Source organism: Podarcis melisellensis, assembly GCF_964234715.1.
Source record: "Podarcis melisellensis genome assembly, chromosome: 16".
Lineage (NCBI taxonomy): Eukaryota > Metazoa > Chordata > Lepidosauria > Squamata > Lacertidae > Podarcis > Podarcis melisellensis.
The window spans coordinates 38359805-38383301 of NC_138533.1; the positions used below are offsets into that span (position 1 = coordinate 38359805).

The 23497-nt window shown below is 42.5% G+C and overlaps 2 protein-coding genes across 11 annotated transcripts in view; both read left to right on the plus strand.

Moving 5' to 3' along the window:
• Positions 1 to 4477, plus strand: part of ABCB9 (ATP binding cassette subfamily B member 9) — a 31944-nt gene extending 27467 nt beyond the window's left edge. For all 8 annotated transcript variants that reach the window (XM_081892777.1, XM_081892776.1, XM_081892779.1 and 5 more), the window contains 3 exons: positions 44 to 203; positions 1549 to 1685; positions 2473 to 4477. In XM_081892777.1, coding sequence (XP_081748903.1) covers positions 44 to 203; positions 1549 to 1685; positions 2473 to 2763 — 588 coding nt within the window. In that variant the 3' untranslated portion in view covers positions 2764 to 4477. The remainder of the gene's footprint in view (positions 1 to 43; positions 204 to 1548; positions 1686 to 2472) is intronic.
• A 7750-nt stretch (positions 4478 to 12227) lies between these two features.
• The window catches only part of VPS37B (VPS37B subunit of ESCRT-I), a 30941-nt gene continuing 19671 nt past the window's right edge, over positions 12228 to 23497 (plus strand). For all 3 annotated transcript variants that reach the window (XM_081892822.1, XM_081892824.1, XM_081892823.1), the window contains exon 1: positions 12228 to 12464. In XM_081892822.1, the coding sequence (XP_081748948.1) occupies positions 12360 to 12464 (105 nt within the window). In that variant the 5' untranslated portion in view covers positions 12228 to 12359. The remainder of the gene's footprint in view (positions 12465 to 23497) is intronic.

Sequence of the window (23497 nt, forward strand, 5' to 3'; positions counted from 1 at the left end):
CTCTTCTTCCTCCCTTCCCTCCCTCCTCCCTTTCTCTATGCAGATATCTCTGGTGAGCCAAGAACCGGTCCTTTTTGCTCGCTCTATTGCAGAAAATATCTCCTATGGCTTGGCCTCTGTCCCTTATGAGTCAGTCGTTCATGCTGCCCAAAAGGCCAACGCCCACACGTTTATCACGGAATTACAGGATGGCTACCACACAGGTATTGAAACTCTGCTTATCTGTGTCTTCAGGAAATCAGCAGCTGAGCCCAGATTCATACTTACTTGCCAGTGGTGGTGATCTTGTGGGATGGAGGAGGAGATGGAGGCTCCTCTGCTTCTTGTGTGCAGAGCTCCTAGACACCCTAAAACAAGTGTGTGCTCCTGTATTTCCCCCCTCTCAAACTGTGTCATACACACATATGCATATTTTGGTCTTATATTTAAACCACTTGTTTAAAAATACTCACTTTTATTTAATCAAAAGCATAATTAAATAGCATATTAATATAAAGAAACAATACAGTACAGAGGAAACAAGACATTCACATGAAAACTGAAATTACACACACAAAACAAATGAAAAAGGTTCAGGTTATATTTAAGCAGATTATATTTAAGCAAGGATATGCTGGAGAATCCTTGTGATTATTGACAGAGGGAATCATTACTAATACAAGGCCTTCCCACTACCCCAGTCATAAGAGTAGTGGGTAAGGGTATGGTGTGGGGTTTTTTAATCCATCCCCTCACAGCACATTAATATGTCCGGGTAAGGGCAGAGGTGGGGAAGCTCCAGCCCAGTCTTGGCCCACCAGGGGTTCACGTTGACCTGTGAGGCCATTTTCCCTTAACCTCACCACTTGTGACATCATGTGATAGGTGGGAGGACGAAGTTAAATCCTGCACTGGCTTTGCACCCTTGGTTTCAGCAGGAAACAGGCACACAGCCACAACAGTAGTATTTAGCGCACACTCATCAACTGATTAGTGGGGGTTAAACCCCACTCAGATTGGCAGGATTTCATGCAGACCCTTTCCTGAATGACTTGCCCTCACAATGATGTCAGATGCAAGGTGTTTTGAAATCCCAAAGTTGGAACTTAGAAGCACCTTGCAACAAGGAGTTCCCCCCTTCATTTAACAGGGGATTTGCAATGGAATCCCCTGTTAAATTAAGGGGGGGGAACTTTATTTTAGCAATGTCTTGCAAGGTGCTTTGAAGTTCCAACTTTGGGACTTCAAACCACTTGCACCCGATGTCACTGAGAGGGCAGCTCTACCCAGCTGTCAAATTTGACCCACAAAGCTGATCCTGATAAGCATGTGGTCCATGAAGCAAAAAAAGGTTCCCCGCTCCTGCCTTACAGCAAGCCTATGAGGTCTGTCAGTTTTATTTTCACGTTGCAGATGATGGAGGGTGGGCTGAGAGTGAGAAATGTGGCTTGCATAAGACCTCTCTGCTGACTTCTCAGCACCTTTTAACCTAGGGCTTCCTTGTCTGTCTTAGCCCACCCTTCTCCTTTAGATTTAATGCTGATTCCTCCCTTTCCTTTGAACCTACAGAAGCTGGTGAAAAGGGAACCCAGCTTTCTGGAGGTCAGAAGCAGAGAGTGGCTATTGCGAGAGCTTTAATCAGAAACCCACCAATCCTGATATTGGATGAAGCCACAAGTGCCCTGGATGCGGAGAGTGAACATGCGGTGAGCATGATTGTTTGGAGGGAGTTTCTAGTTCAGGCATAGCATTAGGGTGCCAATTATACAGTTTTAAGGGCTTGCCATACTGTGCTACCACGATGGACCCATGTTGCCCACTGTTGACTGGCAGCAGCTGTCCAGGAATTCAGGTTGAGGTCTTTCTCAGCCCTGCCTGTTAATGCCAAGGACTCACCCTCAGGCCTTCTGTGCAACATCTGGTGGTTTGCCATTGAGCTATAGCCCCCTCCTTAGAGGGAGGGAGGAATCCGGCTGCAAACATTGAGCCAGGGCAAATTCAAAGCCAAAAATACAGAGATATGGGAACCCGAGTATTGATGTGGACTTCAGAGGCTTCAGTTTAAACTGTTTTTTTTTTTTACATCAGCTTCCCTGCCTTGTCAGCTGCAGGCTGCTGTTACTTGCCCCTGGCTGGCTATTTCCAAACCTGGTTTGTGTGGTTGTTGAGAGGGAGGAATTTGGTGTTATTTTTGTTATTTGTTTTAATTTACCTGTCACCCGGGGGACGTGGGTGGGGCTGTGGGTTAAACCACAGAGCCTTAGAAGCAGCTTAGTCCTGCTGGCCACATGACCCGGAAGCTGTACGCCGGCTCCCTCGGCCAATAAAGCGAGATGAGCACCGCAACCCTAGAGTCGGTCACGACTGGACCTAATGGTCAGGGGTCCCTTTACCTGTCATAAATCTCTGGGGCAGGTCTGTCTGGACAGGTGCACAAGGAAATCAACACGACGTTTGTGAGGCATTTCTTTAACAACCTCTTTCTCTTGGCAGATCCAGCAAGCCATTTATGGAGATGTCCAGGGCCACACAGTGCTTGTCATAGCCCACAGACTGAGCACTGTGGAGAAGGCACACAATATCATTGTTCTCGACAAGGGCTGTGTGGTACAGCAAGGGACACACAAGCAGCTCATGGAAGAAGGTGGCCTTTATTACAAGCTAGTGCAAAGACAGATTCTCGGCCATGAGTCCGGCACGGGGGACAGCTGTCAGGATGGCAGCTTGCCTGGAATCCGGAGAGAGTCTTCAAAGACAGGACTGGCTGAAGAGTTCAGAGTTTGATGTCATGTGTGCCGGACTTGAAAATTTTGAACTGCACAGATGGGCTGTCAGCTGAGCTCAGAGGTGAAAGCACTATGGAATCCAATTGGCATCCCACTGGAAGAGTCAACCTCTCCTCTTTAGCACAGCTTCACCAATGTTTTCTGACCGTTTACAGTGTTATGCACTAAATGTCCGGTGCACATGACTCCCAGCAGGCAGTATCCTGCTGATCTGAGAGGAGAACCAGTGGGCCAACAATTCCCACCACAGCCCCTGTGTTTTCTTTTCCCACTGATACGCATGCAAAACTTGCTGTTATTTATAAACGGTTGTTTCTTTTAGGTGCATGCAATTGTATGGGAAGAAGGGTGATCAGTTGAGGATCTCTGAGGGTGATTGTGTGGACTGGGAAAGGAAATGTTGCCTTGGGACTAAGCCAGCAGTTGCTCTTTGGGATCACTCCAGTGCCTGTAGATACACTTGCTAATGTCATGCCTCAAGTATGGCACCCTCACTAAAACAGACATTCTCTAGGGCACTTGGCTCAGGTTTTGACCATCTTAGACCCCAAAATTGCAAAAATGACTAGTGGTTCTAGATACCTCTGAGCTGAAGTGTGCAACTTAATATGGTGCCATGTTCACATAGTGAATAATATGCATGATGGCTTTTTAGAAGTAAGGAAGCATTCAGAATCATTCCTTTGAAAAGCCATGCTTCCAGTCCCCTAAGTGGCACTGCAGCAGATGGGGATAAATGGTGGATTGTGTCCCTGGCCTACAGATATATGATAATAAACCCTGAGAGGGATTCTTCTTCCCTTGGTTAGCTTTGGATATTTGGAGGTGCACACTTTTAAAACTGAAACAACTTAAATGGTTTAAATATATGTTGGCACTTATCAGTTGTTGCATACTGTCAGTCTGTGTACCAGCATTTGCAGCGAATAAGACAATCCTGTTTTCAAAACTTTGTTTTTGTGAGGGCAGCCAAGGCTTTTTCATTTGGTTTCAATGCATAAAGTCAGGCAGGAAACAAACAAACAAAAAAATATCCACTGGGAAACTTTCCTACGTGAGTAAGAGCAGTGTACCAATTCTTCTCTATTTGTTTCAATGAGGTTTGCTGAAGAGACCTTCCCAATGGCTTGTCACCAGTTTTCTTTGGGGAATCCCAGCAAGATCTTGTTCAGGGTGTGGGTTCTGCCAGCAATCCCAAATAACTGCTGGGGGCTGGGAATCATTTTTTTACATTATTTAATTGTCAGGCATTGGTTGCCTGAATTATTCTGTTCATTTTGTTGTTTGGTGTTGTGTTTTGTTGTTGTTGTTGTAGCAAAGCGGGGGGGGGGGTGTGGCAAGGAGGAAATATGTTATACCTCCACTTTGCACTGCCTAAGTTCACCCAGTCGTTTTACAGTTTCATAAATGATTTGGAAGAGCTCACAGGCATCCAAAACTGTGCTTAAAGAGTCAGGTGGAGGGGTGGGAAATTACCAAAATAACTAGACTATGAATTGAGGATTGAGCAATTTCAAAAATCTTTCTCTTTCAAGTCTCTCCAGTTGCACTCAGTTGCAAAATAAGCTCAAGCACTTTAGCTCATTTTAATTCCTTTCTGATATTTTGATGCTGCTGTGTTTTTGGCAGGTTTTTTTTGCTGTTGGCAAATTATATATAGTGATGTTTTACAAACACTTTACAAAATAAATAAAGACTACCTCTGACACTCAGCTTATTGAGAATCTTGAAGGTTTATTGCTGTTTGTTGTGTTTTATTGGCATGGCTACCTCCACATGGGCAAGAGATTCGGCATTTGCCAAGCACACAAGACCAGCTATTCTCATTTTGCATGGAGCACTCACAAAGCTCGGTGAAACTGTGGGATAGAATTCCTGCACATTCCGCCTCCTTGGGAAAAGGGAATCCCACGGAGGGCCAGGTGCTTGAGAGAACCCCTCTTCTCAATATATTAGAGCCAGTGTTCAGTGGCACACTTAGGTTATGCTAGTCTTTGGAATTAATCGTCTTATGGCAGCCCTCTTTTTTCAATAGCAATGTGTATTTTAAGCCCGCTATGCTGCACCTGAGAGCCCTCCTCACTTTGCTTGGTGAGGTCCTGGACCTCTGCCTCCAAAGTCCTGCCATCTACCACTGGTGGCACTTCTCACTCATGCTTTTCCAGTGACTCACATAACAAAAGGGGACATTGTTCTTGATGGTGAACAGTTCACCATGTGTTTGGCTGCTTGGTGTGCATTTGCTAGTCAGAAGCCAGTGTCACTGTTTTGAAACAACTGAAAACGTGAGGTCTACTGCTGATAATCACATAATTATTGACAGGCTGTAAATGCTGCCCAACGTAATGCTGTTGGTTCACCCTTTACTAATGAGGTTGAAGCCTTCTGTATTTCATAGCAAACTAGGGGTGGGGAACCTTTTTCAATACAATCAATCAGTCTCAAACCTTTATTGGCATATAGACCAAATTCTGAAAGGTTCGGTACAATAAAATCGCTCAGCAAAATCTGCATCTAACAATTAAAATACAGTTTTTCTGTAATAGAAAGTCTGGCACATGGGGACCAAAATATAGCTGGAGGAATCAAGACTAATTAGCCGTAATGGACTACCCTCCACTGCACTCTACCTTTCATTCAGCGCAAGCAAGAGCTATGGTATAATCAGAGTTCAAGGACACACTCAAGCCAGGCTCTGTATGTGCATTTAGGCAGTCTCTCCCATATAGTGGTGAATTTGTATCCTGCCTCACTTGCCAAAAGAAAGATATAAGCCAGGAGGAAGTGGTTCACAAAGAGGTGCTCAAGCACATCTGACACAGGCAAGTATATTGAGCAGGGAGTCTTCCAGGAATCTCCACCTGCTCCTTGCTGACCAGATACACCAATGGAATCCAGCTCAGGAGCACCTGGTTCTTCCTGTCTCCAGCTGAAGCTGCCTGTGCAGAGTGCTGGTTGGCTGGACCTTATAACAATCATGAATCCAGCGTGCCCAGAGCAGCAAAAATATCCATCCTAGATTTAAAATCATTTCATTAAAGAGACATGTCATTAAGAAGAAGAAGCATAGGCAGGAAAACAGCTTGCTCTGCAGTTGAAAACCCCTTGATGGCTCTTCTAGGGAGGTATGCATGTAGTTCCATTTCCAGTAGTGAACTTGGAAAGTTGCTCCCCTGAACTCAGGGCTGGGGCTGGGGTGGAGATATTGGGGGAAAGCAGGGTCTAACATCCCCCTCGATCCTTCCAATGCAGTCATGGGGGGGGGGCTGCCAAAAACCCACAGAGACTTTTTAATGCCTGCTTTGGTCTTTGATGGAAGCCTTTGCTGAGAAATGAGGTGCAGGGTGCTAGGTTATGTAATGACTCCATTCTGGAGAAAGCATCAGTCAACAACCAAGTTTGCTGCGAATCTCCTTTGATTTTGGACAATAGGGCTAAAGTGAAAAGGTCACTCTGTCGACTTGACCACAACAAAAGCTGCTGGGGACTATTGGACTGTTAATTGCAGGTTTATTGCTGATAAGGCGGGACAGTGAAAGAGGGGGAGAGTACATGGTTACTACATATCATTAATTAGATGTTAATTTGTTACCAATTTTGAAAAGAAATAAAAATTCATGGGGAGGTATGCAAGTAGCTGCGAAAGTGACTATACATCCAGACACTCTACTTCTGACCTGAATATTATTTTTATCACACTTGTATATAAGCTTTATGCTCCTGTCACTTTGTGACAAATTCCAGGCTGTGTTCTGAAAAGATGCTTCAGCAAACATCTTGACTGCCAGTTGGCAAGGATCCTTATCAGAGGTGATGTAGGCCACAGGCACCCTAATGAGGGACAAGAATAATATGATCCCCAGGGCTAGTCCCTAATGCCTCTTATTGGTTTGGTTTTTATATAGATTTTTAGTGGTATCAGATGGGCAAAGCTCTACCTATTCCTAATGGGATTAATTTAAAATGTGTTTTCTGTACCCTGTTCAGAAGAGTAGAGTGTCTTATTCTGGGGTGTCCAAAGCAAATAGACTGTGGGTTCTAATCAGCCAACTTTTACTCAGTATAGACCACCCTCCACAGCATCACATCAGACACTGAATCAGCTGCCACTCTTGTCCCTCTATTCATGCTTAAGACCTGCTATCCACTGTTTTGTTTAAACAACACGTGAGCACCTTGTCATTCATAGTTCCAGTTTGCCTTCTGTAAGAAGATAAAACTTACAGAACAGCTGAGGCTTGTAGGGCAGTGTCTTGATGACATCATAGACACTTGTCATTCTGCGATATCCACACTTGCATAATGTATTTTTTTTTCAGAGTTTGACTTTATTGTAGGAGAGAGTGAGTTGATTCTGTCCTGAAATTGGGTGATGGTGCTCCAGAGTTGTATTAACACTCTACAAAATGTTTCATCTGTCTTCACATAAAGCTTTATTTGTGCACCTTTTTCCATAGACATGCCTCATTTAGGTTATGCACATCTTGAGTTATGAGGGATGTTCTGTTTTTGTAGCACCACAAAGAAAAAAAGCATGTTTGTACAGTAGCATTCTTTTGCAAAGCAGAAAGCAAATGTGCTCTAGGGCAACTTGAGCAGACTGTGTGGATTTAGCAACCCGCCTCAAGAGAGGGTTAAAAAGTTCCAAAGATTAGACTTGCAAATTAAATTCCCTCTGAAATTTCCAGTACAATCTGACTGTTGTGAAAGTGACTCATAGATTGCAGATATACCCAACAAGTATGCTGAAGTCAACCTTGAAAGGATACCAGGTCAAGGGTGTGGGTGAGCATGCAGAGAGCACATTTACAAATAAATCAGGTCACATCACAGTTAAATACAAGTTGGCTGGATGCCAATTCTTCCTAATGAACAAATGGCCTGTAATTATAGTGGGTGGGGTATGCAAGGATGCTGTGTTTGCATATGCATATACACGCAATGCACTTATTGTAAGTGCAGATACATATCAGCTTACGGATTCAACAGATAATGCCATAGGAATCCAAACTGCAAAAGGCAGAAAGATACAACTCAATTTGATTAAACAACAAATCAGTCACAAGTTCCAGCTACATTTACCACCTTCAGTAAAGGAGGGTGGTCAGTCCCTCTGATCTTCAGGTGGAAGAGAGACCTTCAGTGGAAGGCTCTACTGATGAAACAGAAAGGCTGTCCTGAAGTTGACCAATCAGGCAATCTTTGCTGTAGGCCTTAGCACCACCTTCTCTTAATGAACACAAACAGAACTAACTGTAATAGTTCTTGCTTAGAAGTGTCCTTCTGCTAGCTGAGCCTCTTGTGCCATTTTCAACAAAACCAGCAATCACTGTACATGTGGTCCTGTAGTACTGAAGCCACATTGACCTAGTTTGCATGCCACAGTAAATAGTTTACCATGAATGCACCCATCAGGGTTCTTCCACTTCTCCTCACGGTTGCAGGAAAAAACCATAATGCCTGGCTTTAAATTACTTCCAAACCAGAGGTCATGGTTTGTTTCATTTCCAACAAACCGCAATCTGTTCTTGGCTTACTGATTGTGGTTTACTGGAATGAAACAAACTATGATCCCTGGTTTTGGATGTAATGTGAAATTGGGGGATGTGATTTTGTTTCCTCAACAAAAGCAGGGAGAATGAAAGAGGTGAGATGGCTGTAAATAATTCACTTTGATTTACTGTGATGTGCAAGTGGGGCTGCTCTGCACTTTAAGAGCTTTTGCTAAGCATTATGCGCAGTCAGACCCCATTTTCATGTTGTGTACATGCAGAGAGACTGGTGCCCAAACTAGGAATACAAAGCAAGGGTTTGGAGAGGACTACTAAAGCAACGGAGGTGTGGGGAGCTAAACATTTATTCTCCCCATGCTCCTTTTCCACCCAAACCAATTTAAACTATTTTTCTCTCAATAGGACTCAATAACCAGAGGGGGAAACCACACCATTAAAAAAATCAGCTACAATAAAGCGGTATCAGAGGAAGACTTGGTAAAAGAAGGGTTCCATTTTGGAGAAGGGCTGTAGCTCAGAGGGAGAGCATCTGACCTGCATGCAGAAGGTTTCTGGTTTAATCCCAAGCATCTCCAGGTACAGCTAGGATATACTCCCTGTTTGAAACCCTGGAGAGCTGCTGCCAGACAGTGTGGGAAATACTGAGCTAGATGGACCGATGGGTCTCATTCTGTATAAGGCAACTTCCTATGTTCCTTCCTTGTAGTTCTGTTGTGCTTTAAAGTTTATCCTCTCACCTGTGCCCCAAATTGTAACCGGTTTTTTGTGTCCCATAAACCTTAATGGGGGAGAACTACTTGGAATCAAATCATATTTGCATGGATGCATCCTGGATTCTGTTTCTTGGTTACACTGAAGTGTTATATAACATTTGGAAGTAGTTTCTATATTGGTATTAAGAACTTAACATTTTTTTTGTCTGCTTCTATGCATAGATTTTTTTTTATTGAATAGTAACTCTCTTGTTTACCTTGTGATGGTTTTTCCTGAGTCTCTAAATGCACCCCCCTCCATGTTTTTTTGTGTGAGCCAAGCATATTTAGTTATACAACTTAGTTATACAACCAGGAAACCCTGGCTAAAATTGATCAGCTGCTCAATTGTTGATATGTCTACAAGTGAATGCTCTCATAATTCTGTCCACACACAAATGATTCCCAGACAAACAAGAAACCACACCTTGCTTAAATAACGCACAACATTTTCCACTCAAAACCTTGTCCTGTAGGTTGTTCTGCAAACTGCTAAGATGAGATGAGAAATATCTATGATACAGTTAGGTTTCCTAAAATAATAAATTTGAAGACAAATATGCTATTAGAAAGTCCATGTGTTTGCTGCACCATGTACAATTTTACAAGTGCTATTCCCTCCTGTGTGAAGAGGGAATACCTCTTCCAAGATGGCATCTGCCACCTGCAGATTTCATTAGTAGCCTCCCCCTTACTGATGCTGAATTTAAATTAACAAAATTAATGTGATGCCTTTTTAGTTCATTAAAAATAGTTTAAAACCAATTCATATGATAGATGGAAGTTTGCAGCCCTAAATTAGAATATAGTTTATCCAATAGTCACTGGCCCCAATTCAACTAAAGCTAGCTGTGACTACATCCTGTTGAATTTACCATGAAATTTATCATCCTGCTTTGCTCCCTTCTGCTAATGAGCAGGAGCAAAAATCTGCAACCTTTGGCTTAGTGTAGCATCCAAAGCAGGGACTGTGATTTTTTTTGTTCAAACAAGCCACAATTGGCAGACTGAGAACAAACCTTGGCTTTGGATCGTAAAAGAACAAATCTTGCCCTAAGACTTGAATACATTGCATTGAATTATGTACAGAGGTCAAGGTGCAAGGCTGGCTTTACCACTAGGCAGGCAGGGTGAGCAAGCGGCTGGGCAAGGGGCGGGAAGGAGTGTTGGGGTATTGGAGAAAAGGTCCCTGCGTTCTCCACAGCTTGCCCTGAAGTCCCTGAACTAGCCTGCTGCCTGCTCAGGTGCGCTGGAGGATGCTGTTCCACCTCCAGTGCTGAAGTAAAATTACGGTAGATTGTGTACACACTATACATTTAAAGCACATTTGAAGCACATTCCGCCCCTCAAAGAACTCTACCACAATAAAAGAAAGTCCACTAGTACATTTTATTATAAAGAGAGGTACTTAAATTAATCCCATTGAGTTCCTTTGGTGTGATTAAAAGTAATTTTAATTTGGCTGCATTTCCATTCCTTTTTTAACTAGAACTGGCACATGCAAGGGTGCTAAGTGATGCTCATGCTGTCATAGCAACAATGCGCTTTTAAAAACCCATAATAAAGTCTGTGTGGTAGCAGCAGCTGTGAAGATGTAATGCCAGTCACTCATCAGCCCACACAAAGAAGGCAGGGGGAGAGAGAAAAGCTTTTGATGGAGTTTGCCACAGGAAGTTCAGTTTATGCCATTGAACAGGTGGTTTCCCAGTTATGTAACTAAAATTAATGGCATATATCCAGATTGTACCCCACCTCACATTGATCATATGTAACAAAAGGTAAAAGAAGGGAGGCAAATTCTGATTGGTTGCAAATAGCTCTTATAAAAATGGGAGACACAACAGGTCCTCTTTTTAGAGCTAGTCCCTTCTGAATCGTGTCTTCTAAAATTATACTTTCTACAATAATCTCATGATCTCAAACTAAAGAAAATGTGTTTCCTCCCATTTCATCCTGCTTGTACATTCAGGTGTCCCTGATCTACGCGCCTCTTTCTGTTGGTGTGCGGGCAGGTAGGGCCTTTTCTGTGGCTGCACCAAGGTTGTAGAAAATTTGCCTTCCAGATAACATCATCTATCTTTTCATATCGGTATCTCTGACCATTTTAAATGGCATGCTGTTATTAGCATTGATTTCACTTTTATCAAAAACAAACCAAAGCAGTTTACAGGCAAAAAAGGTGGTGGTGGCGGCGGCGGCAGCAGAGAATGCAAGATTAAAAAGAAAAGCAAACCCCTCAAATGCTGATGCCCCAACGCCCAGTTTAAAACAGCAAGGAAAGATCAGCACAAGGTGGGGATTTAAGCAGCTGAGCAGCAAGAAGTTGAGAGGAATAGCTGAAACAGCTGATCAGAAAGGTGTTGAAAAGCCACTGAAAGAGAAATCTTAAAGTTGTATGTAAAACAGAAATATGACACAGCTAATGAGAAAAACAAGTTTTATTTCTGATGGCATTCTGTGTTTTTACACTTTTCCTGCGGGTTTGATTTGTTTATTGTTGAGAGTACTGTATTTATATATATTTTTACCAACCTTTCCTCAGCCACAAATGCAGATTGACTTCATTTTGTACAATATACAGTATACACACAGTCATATTCCCTACATATGATAAACTAACAAGAACGATTCTTTCAGGAAACTTTCGTTTTTTAAATTTCAATAACGTTGCGTTTTTAATTTGTTTATTTTTCAATCTGTTTCTCACTTTCGTTAGTCACCTGAAGCATCTTCAGATGGAAAAAACATAGCTGTCAACTTTTCCCTTTTCTTGAGAGGAATCCTATTCGGAATAAGAGAATTTCCCTTAAAAAAAGGGAAACATTGACAGCTAAGAAAAGAGGTAACTATATATACAGAGCGAGAGAGGGGGGAGGGAACATGCATAAACATAAGATAATAATAAAAAATAGAAACACTCATAAATTTAAATACTGAATTGCAAACAAAGCTAAAAGAGAAGCAGCGCTGAAAGTTCTCTTCAGAGCGCGCGCGCGCGCGCTTTTCCCGCCTCTTTTCCCCTCCCCGCGTCACGTGCAGGGGGGGGAAGGGAGAAGGGAGTGACAGGTGACGTCACACTCCTCCCCCTCCCTCTGTCGTCGAGAGAAACCCGGAGGGAGGAGAGGAGACGAGGGAAGAGCGGCCGCAGCACTTCCGGTGGAGCGCCAGGCGGCGGCGGGAGGGGCGGGAAGAGCCTCCGCCGCAGGAGTCGGGCGGGCGGGCGGGCGGGCGGGCGAGCGGAGATTTGGCTGAGGGAGGCGAGCGGAGAGGCGCGGCGTCCGGGCGAGAGCTGGCTTCCTCGCCTTGCTGTGCCCTCCTTCTCTCCCGCCATGGCGGTGGACGTGAGGCGGCTGGAGGGCCTGAGCCTTCACCAGCTGAACGAGCTGCTGGACGACGAGGAGCAGCTCCAGAGCATGGCCAGGGAGATGGAGGAGGTAGGCTGGTTGGCGGGGGGCGCCCGCCCCCCCGCCTTGTCACGTTGCCTTGGAAACCGGCGGGTTGGGGGTGTCTGTCTCCCTCCCCTCGCCAGCAGATTAATTTAATTTAAAATTTACTCCCCCCCCCCTTCAGCACCGGCGTTAAAATCTTATGTGTTTACTTTAAGGGTGCGGTTGGTTTTCATTTCTTCTGGATCCCTGTAACTTCAGGCTTTGAGGTTTTACTCTGAATAAGTTTTTGTTTGTTTTTGTTTGTTTTAATAATATAAAACACACACACACACACAACTTAGTGCAAAGTCGTCCAGAAAACTTTGTGGAAACGGGGCGGCGTGTAAATTCTGTAAGCAAATAAAATAAGTTTGCAGTATTGACGCGGAATGCTTAGTATATTAGCCACGAGTATCTTGGCACTTAATATTTAGTGGTGGCAGTTACCGTCCTTGGGATGTAAAGGTGCTCCGGTAGTTGCTTCTCTGCTCAGAAGCCACAGAGGAAGTTCATTAAACAAAACCATACCAAGCAATCCTTGATGGTCTTCTGGGCTTTAGGCGTTTTTAGTTTGCTTTTGTTAACAGGAGGGGGAAGAAGGTATGTTTAATGTCGATAAAGCACAAACCTGTTTACAAAGCGAACAACGGAGCCCAAATGCTGTTTAATACGCTTGCAGATTGATCATGTATGTGGTTACTTGGAAGTAGGGCTATGGGATTGACTCCCAAGGAAGGATCCACAGGGTTGCCTCTATGCTAGGCTAAGGTCACTCCAACAACATAATCCAACAATAAATATATTGAGTTGCTCACTGTTCTGTTCATATTGACTCTGGTTGAGTCACATCAAGTTAAGTGGGGCTTACTTCCCTGTGTGTAGTGTTCATACTAGTTTAGACCAATGAAAAATTGATGGCGAAAGAAGGAAGATTATGCATGTATGGCATCTGTGTCTCCTGCTCTTCATGTTGGTGGTGAAGGGACCTTAGTCTTAATTGCCCCCATTTCATAGATTCATAACATTGTATGAAATCCCTTGCAATGTAGGACTCTTTTGCTCAACGTGGGGCTTGAACCCACGGCTCTGAGATTGAGTCTTATGTTCTACAACTGAACTTTGTTGTCTGGGAAATGAGTGCTTAGGTGTTCTTTTTCCTGTCCAGCCCCATTGTGTTGTATGGTTTTAGGGATTGAGGTTAGGGGTAGATTGGGTAGAGACATAGATTAGGGCACCCTTGTCCATTTTAGATCTGCCTTTTTTTCTCCCAAACTATTTGCTGTCTTGCCATTGGGATGTGGGGGTGGTCATGAAACTTAGCTAGCCTTCCTCATTGTCTTTCTCCAACCTTTAATGCTGAATTAATACTCCTTTCCTTTTATTGAAATGTTTGGGACTGTGTTAAGATCTGGGCAATTTTTCTTTTAGGGGTCTCTTCAACTGTCTGTTGACCTTTTCTCCCACCCCATTGAGAGATAGAGTACTGCAAACTGTAAGGGACAGGTGCGTCCCTGTTTAGTGAATTCCATTTTCAGAATGACCCTTCCGCTTTAAGTATGACTAATCTCCTCACATGAGTTGGATCAGGCCTTGCAGCTGTCTTTCTAGCGCAAGATTAGAATCTGTTTGGTGGGTGAGAGGTGTCTGTCTATGAGTGATTAGGGAGCAGAGAAGAGAGTGGTTCAGAATTATGTGGTGTTGTGGAGGTAGGTGAGAGAGAAGCTGAGACTTTGCAGCTGCCTAGGCAACTGCCTTCTGATACACGGAAGTAAAATAGGAATTAAAACATACATGGAAGCCTGCCCTCCTCCACTGCCTGACTCTGCCTTTAAACTCCTCATTTAGCTAATGAATTGACAAAGAAGTGTTCTCTCCTTCCTTCCCCTTTGTGGGTCTGACATACCCTAATAGAAAACTTTATAATGAGAGCTACCCCATCTGTGTTTTCTTGTCCTGTAGAACCTGATTGGTTATGAAAAAATGAAAGCACCCATTATGGCCTTCTGGAGCTGTAATGTATTTGAGATAAAGGGCACTATCTTAAAAGGAAGGATATACGGTAATTTTACCCCCATGGGGGTAACTTGAATTCATTGTTAATTTCAGTTCGCTTCAGTGACAGATAATAGTTCTCTCTTCTCTGCCCCCTTTTCTCCAGGAAGATGAGAGAAAGGTAGGGAGAAGGTAAGATTCACAAGCCCCCTCCTTTTGACTCTTTCACTTCTGGCTAAATCATACCACTCCACTCCAGTAATAATTGTAACTAAGGGGAATATCAGGAGCCCTCTTTGCTTCTCTATGAATTGAGTGCTGGACCCTCCCCATTTTGTCTAGGAACAAAAGCGGTTCTTCATTGCTTTTTGAGTTGACTACATAACCAGCGTCCTGGACTTCCAAACACAAGGAAATGCATTGAAACATTTTCAGTTAAGTTAATCTAGCTATTTGTCCTTTGTAAAAGCAAACTCCCTTGGAGATTAGAAAAACAGTTTATCTCTTTTCTCTTCTATTTAATTTAGCAAATATAAGCTTTGCTAATTAACCAGATCCACACCTTTCAGACACAAGTCTTCTCACTTTCTTTCCATTTGTTTTGCAGTTTTGAGGCTCATAAATGTAGTGTCAACTTTTTCCTCCCTCCCACCCACTCCTCACTTAATTTGGTTTCTGGGATCTGGGTAATGTAGTCATTTGTCAAATAAAGGGCTTTTGAATACTCAGAAGTCTTTGCTGCTTCTCTCTGTGCTCTTTTGTTGTCTGGAATTTATAAATGGAGGGAGGATCTCTAGTTTCCAGTCACTCCTTGGTAACCGCTAGTACAGAACCCAAAAGCCAGCCTATGGGGGGGGGAGAGTGGGGAGGCCACAGGTCTGAAAAGTCATTGTGCTAAGCTATAGAAATGCTCACTGTAACTAAGATTGTATCCAGCTTTTTGATAATACTCCTCTTGTTTTCAAGGCTATAAGGGAACTTGCAGTTGAATGAAACTAAGATCTGTTCGTAGTTCTCAGTTAAGGCAAACATGAAAAAAGCAAAGAGCCCAAGTGTTGAGAGGGTCTGCATAAGTTATGTATAAATTTATTTATCTGCCACCGCTTTAGGAATAGCCAATACAAGGAGGCTTACATTTCATAAAGTCAGTAAAATAGAAATTAAAACAGCCATGTATATTTCAGGAATGAAGAACCCCCTATACATTTTGAAGTTTAGATCTCTGCAGAGACTGAACTGGGTGAAGCAAGCCTAGTTTTCAGAGGGCTGTGCCTTTGTACTGTAGTTTGATTACTCTACAATATTTTTGCGTGACTGTTTTTGCATTGGTGGCGGAAGAAAATGATGCTTGCAAAGTGTGGCAGAGGTGTAAGGTCCACCTGCAAATCAAGGCATCACTTCCTGCTCTGCAGAGGCTCCTGGGGTTAATATTTATCAAAATGAGAACCATGCAGCCCCAGCATAAATGAAGGGTTGTGAAGAAAGTTGAAATCAGACCCTGATATGAATCTTGCATGAACTCTTCATTGCCTATTACTTTTATTTTATACAAGTCTGAAATAAAAGTGTCTTAATTGCAAACTGGCTCTTCCTTTTGCATGTTCTGTATAGAATAGATGTAAATTATCCTTCCGCTGCATGAGCTGTCCTGTTTAGTGAATCTGCTTGGGCTGATCCTCTCTGTGTGTATACATACATGTAACTTGATTTTTCTATGTGTTCTGGTCAAAAGAACCTTCCAAAATACTATCTGTGTAGGTCCAGCACAAGTGTGATGTTCCCTAACCATGCTTAAGTGATCAGGCATGTTCTGCAAGTTCCCACCTCCCTTCCCTGCTGATCTATCCACTGTCCTTTTCTGCTTTCCACCGTGTGAAGACATATATCTGCCACAATGGTTTATTGATGCTTGTTTTTAATTTATTTTTGTTTGTCACTTTTTATGATTTTAGTGGTTTTGTTTTTATATTGTTGTAAACTGCTGATACATTTTAATGACAGAGAGGTATATAAATGGTTTTTATAAATAAATAAACGCAAATAGTAATAGAAATGGGAGTGAAATGCCTTAAATAGCAAGAAGTGAAAAATCATAAGGAATGCAAGCACTCAGGTGCTTCTTGTCTTGTATCCTCTGACTTCTTGAAAAGATAATGTATTTTTTTGGGGGGTGGGAAGCAGGTAGTAGCTTTAGACAGTGTGGGCTAAGGGTTATTCCATAACTTGTTTATTTTCAAAGGCCAGCTTATAATATAATATCCTTTTCAGCTGGACTGTGTTCACTTAGAAGTGAGCCCTACTGAGTGCAAGTAGGACTCTCTCTCAAGTAAGTGTGCCTTAGATTAAGTGAGAAGTCATGTATGTTGCCTGATGCTCTTGCTTTGTATTGTAAGCTGGTAATAGTATTCTTCTATATACTAGCATACTGATGGTAAGCTGGTATTCCTCTATATACAGCAAAGCATTCATTCTCTGAGTGTGGCTCTTTGTACAGCCAAAACAGCACCATCCATGCACAGAAAGAAGGGATTGGCAGGCTTTGGGCTACCTCAAGGTTTTCAGAGTCAAAAAATTATTTAAGGGGGGAACCTTAAAAAGAATATTTGTGAGCATGTTCAGTGGCTATAGAATGCAGATGCCTGTCAGAGGGAGGAGGAAAACTAGAGGGCATTGTTGAAAAGATGAATCCCCCAAAAGGCGTGGCTCACTGGAGTCCTGAGTTGAGGTACTCTACAGTGCAGCCTTTTCTTGCAAATTTCACTGGCTCTTAACCAGTAAAAGTCATTGTATGAATACCATTCACTCAGTGTCGAAGATTGGGCAGGAAAAATATTTGATTAGTTTGCCTAGGAACCAACTTGAAATGTTACGAATGTCAACCTTGCCTAGGTAGAGTAAATATAGATATTCTGAATTCCTAGATACTGGCATTAGATTTTTAGGGGCATGAAAAGCGAAGCATCTGAGAAATGTCCAGCCTTTGGAAATAGATTAGATGAAGCAAAACTTTAATTTCCAGTCCTAACTTCTGAGGGAAAGCATTTCTGCGACCAAATATGCTCATGAAAAAGTGATAGTAAATTGTCCTTTCCACCATTGTAATGGGAAATGCCCAGAACTAGTTACCATGGTTATCGTGGAACGTCTTCAGTAATAATTTTGTCATAAAACAGCTTGTAACTCTTTTGATTTGCTGTTCTAAAGTGTGTGTCCAAAAGGTCTCTTGTGCTATTATGTCTTTTGCATAATAGGGCTGTAATTTGGTTGCATCCTCAGGGAGCGCTGGGAAAGACTCTTGTCTGGAAGGTCATTGCCTGTCTGGGTAGACACTTTGGAGCAAATGGACCAATTATTTGACTCTGTATAAGGCAGGTTCCTAATTCTCTGTGCTGAATAGACTTGATAGGTTTTCTTACTTTGTTGCTTAGCAAGCATCAGAGATGCCATTTGGAGTGTTTGTGGGGTTGTGTGACTTCTCAGCAAATGAATATGTGCATGTGAAATGAAATCAGTAGGTGTACTTCATGTGCAGTCTCTTTCTCAAGCTATACTAGTGGTTATGGAATTCTGAGTTTTGTGTGGAGGCGTTTGGACGACGCGACTTTTTGTTGTTGAATTTTCCCCTGTTCTCAGCAGCATCCAAGCTTTCCTCCGTTCCTTTGGTACGGTACTTCCACACTGATCTTGAGCTGTCTTTCTTATTACTGTCTTAAGATATTTAGACCTATGCTTAGCCCTTGAATCTGGAATGACTAAGTCCCGCCCCCGTCCCCCACATGAGTACTCTGTGCTTACCAGTAGCTGTATTCTCACTGTATTATTTTAGGTGACTAGTGAAAATATGGAAGCTTAAAAAGGTTTTTACCTGGTGGGTTGTTTTTTACTGGTATATCATTGTCTTAGTTTCATTGGCTGTTTTGGATTTTGTTACGGGAGTTTGACTTTGTGGTCAATATTTGTTCATCATTCTTTCAAGATTTTAATTGTAATTGCTATATATTATTGTATTCTTGACTGAATCCCTGAAAGATTTAGGGATGGTAAATTTGGTAGGGCTTTAATGGACAGTCCCTTGTGTACTTGCAGACAGAGGTCAAAAGAAGAAGGTACAAGTTAATAGATGCCTGAAGTCCTTGGCTCCATAGTGCTGTTCCTCATCTCAACTATGAATGTGGTCATGTTCTCTTTTGCCAACATTAAATTAGGTTTTAAGGCTACTAATTAAACATGCCTATAACTACAGGCTTTCTCTTCTCTCTTGTGGTCATCAATTAGGAAAAGCCTATGTCTACAAGATATAAACTTAAGTCACCCTGGCATAATAATACCATCTCATTGCACAGTTCTAGTGAGATTATCCAGAATAAGACATTAGGGGCAGTTTGGGGTGATACTGCAAAGGCTTAGTTTTGCACCAACACAAGGCAGTAATAGGGAAAAAAGCAGTGAAACTGGACATATGAAAGCATGCCCTTTGGCATCTTATTGTGCCACAAGCTTTTGTGGTCTTGAACTAAATAAGATACACAGAATATTTGCCAACTGATTTTTATAATGTGTGCAGACAGGGTAATGTTTTGTGTATGTGCGTAATATTTCTTCATGCATCAGAAGGGGTTGGCATTAGTCTATGAAAAATTAGGAAACAATCTGATGATCTTTGAGGGCACCACAAGCATTATGTGTGTACCTGCAAACTAACACAATAAACTCTCTGAAATGGGAGAGAATTCAGAGGAGGACCTGGGTAAAATGTTTGCTGGGTGGCCAAAATGGAAGCGGCTGGACCTGTAGTAAGCTTGAGCGCTGGGAAAAGGGCAGAAAATTTTGAAACCATATCCTGTTAGGGAGGGCGGGGAAAATGTTAATCTTCTGCATCTGATGTAGCAGACTGTAGTCTGTGAAAGCTTATAACTTTCTAGTCTTAAAGGTACCAGAGGATTCTTTGCTGTATATCTAATATCTGCTGTATTTCTTCCCTTGAAAAATAGCTCAGCAAGATTATTTTAAATCACAAAATGTAACTTTTAAAATTGGTCTCAATGATCAGTTGCATAAGTGTGAAACATTACTGTACCTAGCCTCGGTGAAAAGGCCCAGTTCTCTTCTGTTAGATATACAGTGCAATCCTATGCTTAACCTACTCAGAATGAAGACCCACATGAGAGTTGGATTGCAATGATGCAGATATATTTTTGCTTCCTTTGTTTCTACTTTATCCTGGATTTTTCCAGCCAAGTGTTCTGAATATTGCTTTGAATTTCAGTATTTTGCTGGGTTTGCCACTAATTTGAAGCTGTGTAATACATGTAAAATTGATTCCACATCCAAGTTTATGATGCACTTTTTATTCCTCAAGGTGAATAGTTGTGTCTCAGAATCCTGCAAATGAGTTGGACTTTTGACAAACAATAGTCATGGTATTCATTTGATTCCTGCAGTAACATGAACCTACTCCAAATGATTCAAGTTAGGGGACAGGTGGAATTCCTGTGGAAGAATTCCTACTCCATATTTCTAGGAAGCTTTCTGGACTCACCGAGTGCTGTTTCAAAGGGGCTTTTAGATAAAAACACACACCACCTTAAAATAACTTGGTACAATAGAATCTGAGCCGCCTGTCTTACGTAATAGGGCTTCTCCCTCTGCGCTTTGTAAACAGAGGTCACTTCCTTGTTATATAGAGAACAAAAAATGTCTGGGTCAGGGAGGGAAGAGGGATACCAGGATGTGCTCTGTTTGCAGTCAAGGCAAGGACACTATGGGTCATTAAATAGCAGCATTGCAGAAAATTGTCCTTTGATTCTTCTGCAGTCCTGTTAGATCTCCAACCTTTACTGACCAGAAAACCTTTCAATGCTTTACCCACTAATTTTAAATTATATTTGTCCCCCTTCCTGCTTTGTCTCTAGGACAGAGGTGAGGACCCCCTTTTCTGTTGAGGGCTGCATTCCCCCTAGGTTGATCGGGATCACATGTAGGCAGCAGGAGGGACCACCCCTTTATCTCTCTAAGGTTGCACTGTGGGGACAGTAGATTCCTCTTCTCAGAGATCTGAAATTATTACTTGCTAGGGGAGTCCCCCGTCTCTCCCCCCCCCCCGGTTTCTTCTCCCTGCATGAAATTAAGTGAAAGGCCTCAGGTTCCCCACTCCACTTGCGTGACCAGATGAAAAGGAAGTGTACTCATGGTAGTTCTTATGCAGAGTCAAGAAACGGTACCTACTGAAATTCCATCTTCTACCCAACTCCTGGACGTACAAAAACAGAACATGAAATGTTATTGACCCACCTTAGGTCAGGCATACTAGCTGAAGATAAGTTCACATACTGTGCACATACAGTGGTACCTCGGGTTAAGTACTTAATTCATTCCAGAGGTCCGTACTTAACCTGAAACTGTTCTTAATCTGAAGCACCATTTTAGCTAATGGGACCTCCTGCTGCTGCCGTGCCGCCAGAGCACGATTTCTTTTCTCATCCTGAAGCAAAGTTCTTAACCTGAAGCACTATTTCTGGGTTAGCAGAGTCTGTAACCTGAAGCGTATGTAACCCGAGGTACCACTGTACTCACATACAAGCATACATACTGTCTAATAATGAGAAGAAACCCACACTAAAACAGGAAGTATTTCCTACTGTTTCTTTTTGTGAAGTTGGAGAAGGGGAGTTGATGCTGCAATCCATTCTGTTCAGTGATAGAGTGCACAATTAGATGTGCACAGGTCAATACCCTGAGGAGCTTACAATATAAAAATTAACATAACAGAAATGATGAGATGGGAGGCAGGGGTAAACAGGAAGAGTACATTATGCCACCCATCAATTAAATTCCCAGAGTGATTGATAAATAGAACAAAGCAATAAAAACAAATAGTAAATATATGGTGTCTGTTAACAGGTACCTGTGCTCAGGTTTGGTTGTAGGAGGGCATGGGAACTGGGGATTGAACCAGAGGGTTGATAGAGAAGCGTGTGGGGAAGGGGAAAAGCAAGTGAGAAGTGTCATCACACAAGTGGGAGGCAATTCCAGGCAACTGGGATGGAGAAAAGGTGCAACTCTTTAAGGGAATAGGAGACTTTCAGACGGCTGAAGGTGGTGGTTCCAGAGGAGTAAAGGTCATGGGCGCAGGGAGGTATCCTCACAGAAGAGGAAAGAGAAGATGGTCAAAGCCTTGGAGCACATTGAAGGGTAAGACTCTTCTGCTTGATCTAGAAACAGATGTGGCAGCAGTGAAGGAAGTATACCAAAAAGTCCATGTACACAAAAACATCTGATTCGGTTGACTAAAAACATATCCATCAGAGTAGTAGTTAATGTTTTCTGGGATTGTATCCAGCTGCGTTTTTGTTTTTTACTGTTATGTGGAAGTATGTGAACTAAATGTGCAGTTCTACTATTGGGGCAGGAGAGAAGGGTCTCTGAAATTAAAAATCAAGATTAACATTAAGCAGCTGCTATCCTGGTAAAAAGTTGATAGTAGTTGAAAGACTCCTTTGTTACTATTATTTTTAATTCTTATGGAAATGTTGACAGAATTCCTTTCTGTAGCTTCTCCCAAAGCAAGGTTATGATTATAACGTGGTTTGCCAGATTGTGATGAGCAGTTGGGATTAGTCTCATTCAGATATCACATTTCAGAAGGTATTTCTAGTTGTACCCCTAGTATAGTTCCTTGTGGGCCAGCATTGTTTCCCACAACTCAGCTTGGCAAATCCTGCGTATGAATCACTATTTTGTAGTTATCTGATAATTTTGTGGTAGGAAACTTCTTTTTACATACATCAGTTTTTCCCCTTCTCCATTCCCCCTTCAAAACACAAAATAAAGTATATTATTGCAGGAGAGGGAAAGGTCAGAGCTCCAGATGGCAGCTGCTTGCTAATAGGGTTATTACTTAATCATAACCTACAGCGAAAATACCCAAACTCCTACCCTACTCTAAAATAAGTCTAGGCCTGCTATCTAAGCACTTTTGTTTAAGCCCTTAAGATTTTCTGAGAGGGGAGAAGTGAGCCAGTTTTCCTAATCTGTTTAACAAGAGAATCACACAGTTCTGAAGCAAACTGGAGTGCAAGCCCATCTGCACCTCTCTATATACGTACACACCCAAATGTGAGAATGGAAATGGGATTAGTGTCAGTACCTCAGCTGGACTTTGCACTCTAAGTGCTTTGCTCCAGTCCACAGTGATACAGGCAGGGCATGAGCAACCATCGCAAAACCCCAACTGGGGTTTTCAAGGCCCACGTGCACCTGCAGTTTGAGTCTCTGTTGTGCCTGTGTTAACCTGTCCTGTCCACTTTAGGCTTACTGGTCAGCCTTCTTTCTGAAGCGGTAGTTCAGTTTAAAAATTGAGCTTGTTGGGTTTTGCACACCGCACCTTCCTATCTTTGATCCAAAGTACTGTTTATATAATTAGAATCCAGTCTGTTTTGAAATCTGGTCTTGTTCTTATCTCAGGAGTTTGTTCTGTTTTCCTGCCTTGTTGGCAGAATATAAGGAACTATTATTAGTACAAGACTAGTTTGTTTCTGTTAGGCTGGCTTGCTTCCTTGACAGAAAGGTGTGCTTTTGAAGAATTTTACCTTTCCACCAAATAACAGTCAAACCTTGGTTCTTGAATGGCTCCGTTTTGGAACATTTCGGCTCCTGAACGCCAAAAACCCGGAAGTAAATGCTCCGTTTTTTAAATGTTTTTCGGGATCCAAACGTCTGGCGCAGCTTCCGCTTGAGTACAAGAAGCTCTTGCAACCAGTTGGAAGGCGTGCCTCAGTTGTTGAACGTTTTGGAAGTCAAATGATCTTCCAGAACGGATTACATTTGACAACCAAGGTTTGATTGTATTCCCTTTCTTATTGAATTACCCCTTTTCTTGGCGCATGTGACGTGGCCTGTAGTTAGTTTCCAAATTGGCTTGAATCCAGATTGTTGCTTCTGGTGTACTTAATCTTTCCCTCAGCCATGATGTGGATGTTACCAGAGTTCCAGCATAAAATTAATGGGGCCATAAATGAGAAGAATGTTCCCTCTTCTGTCTGGAAAGG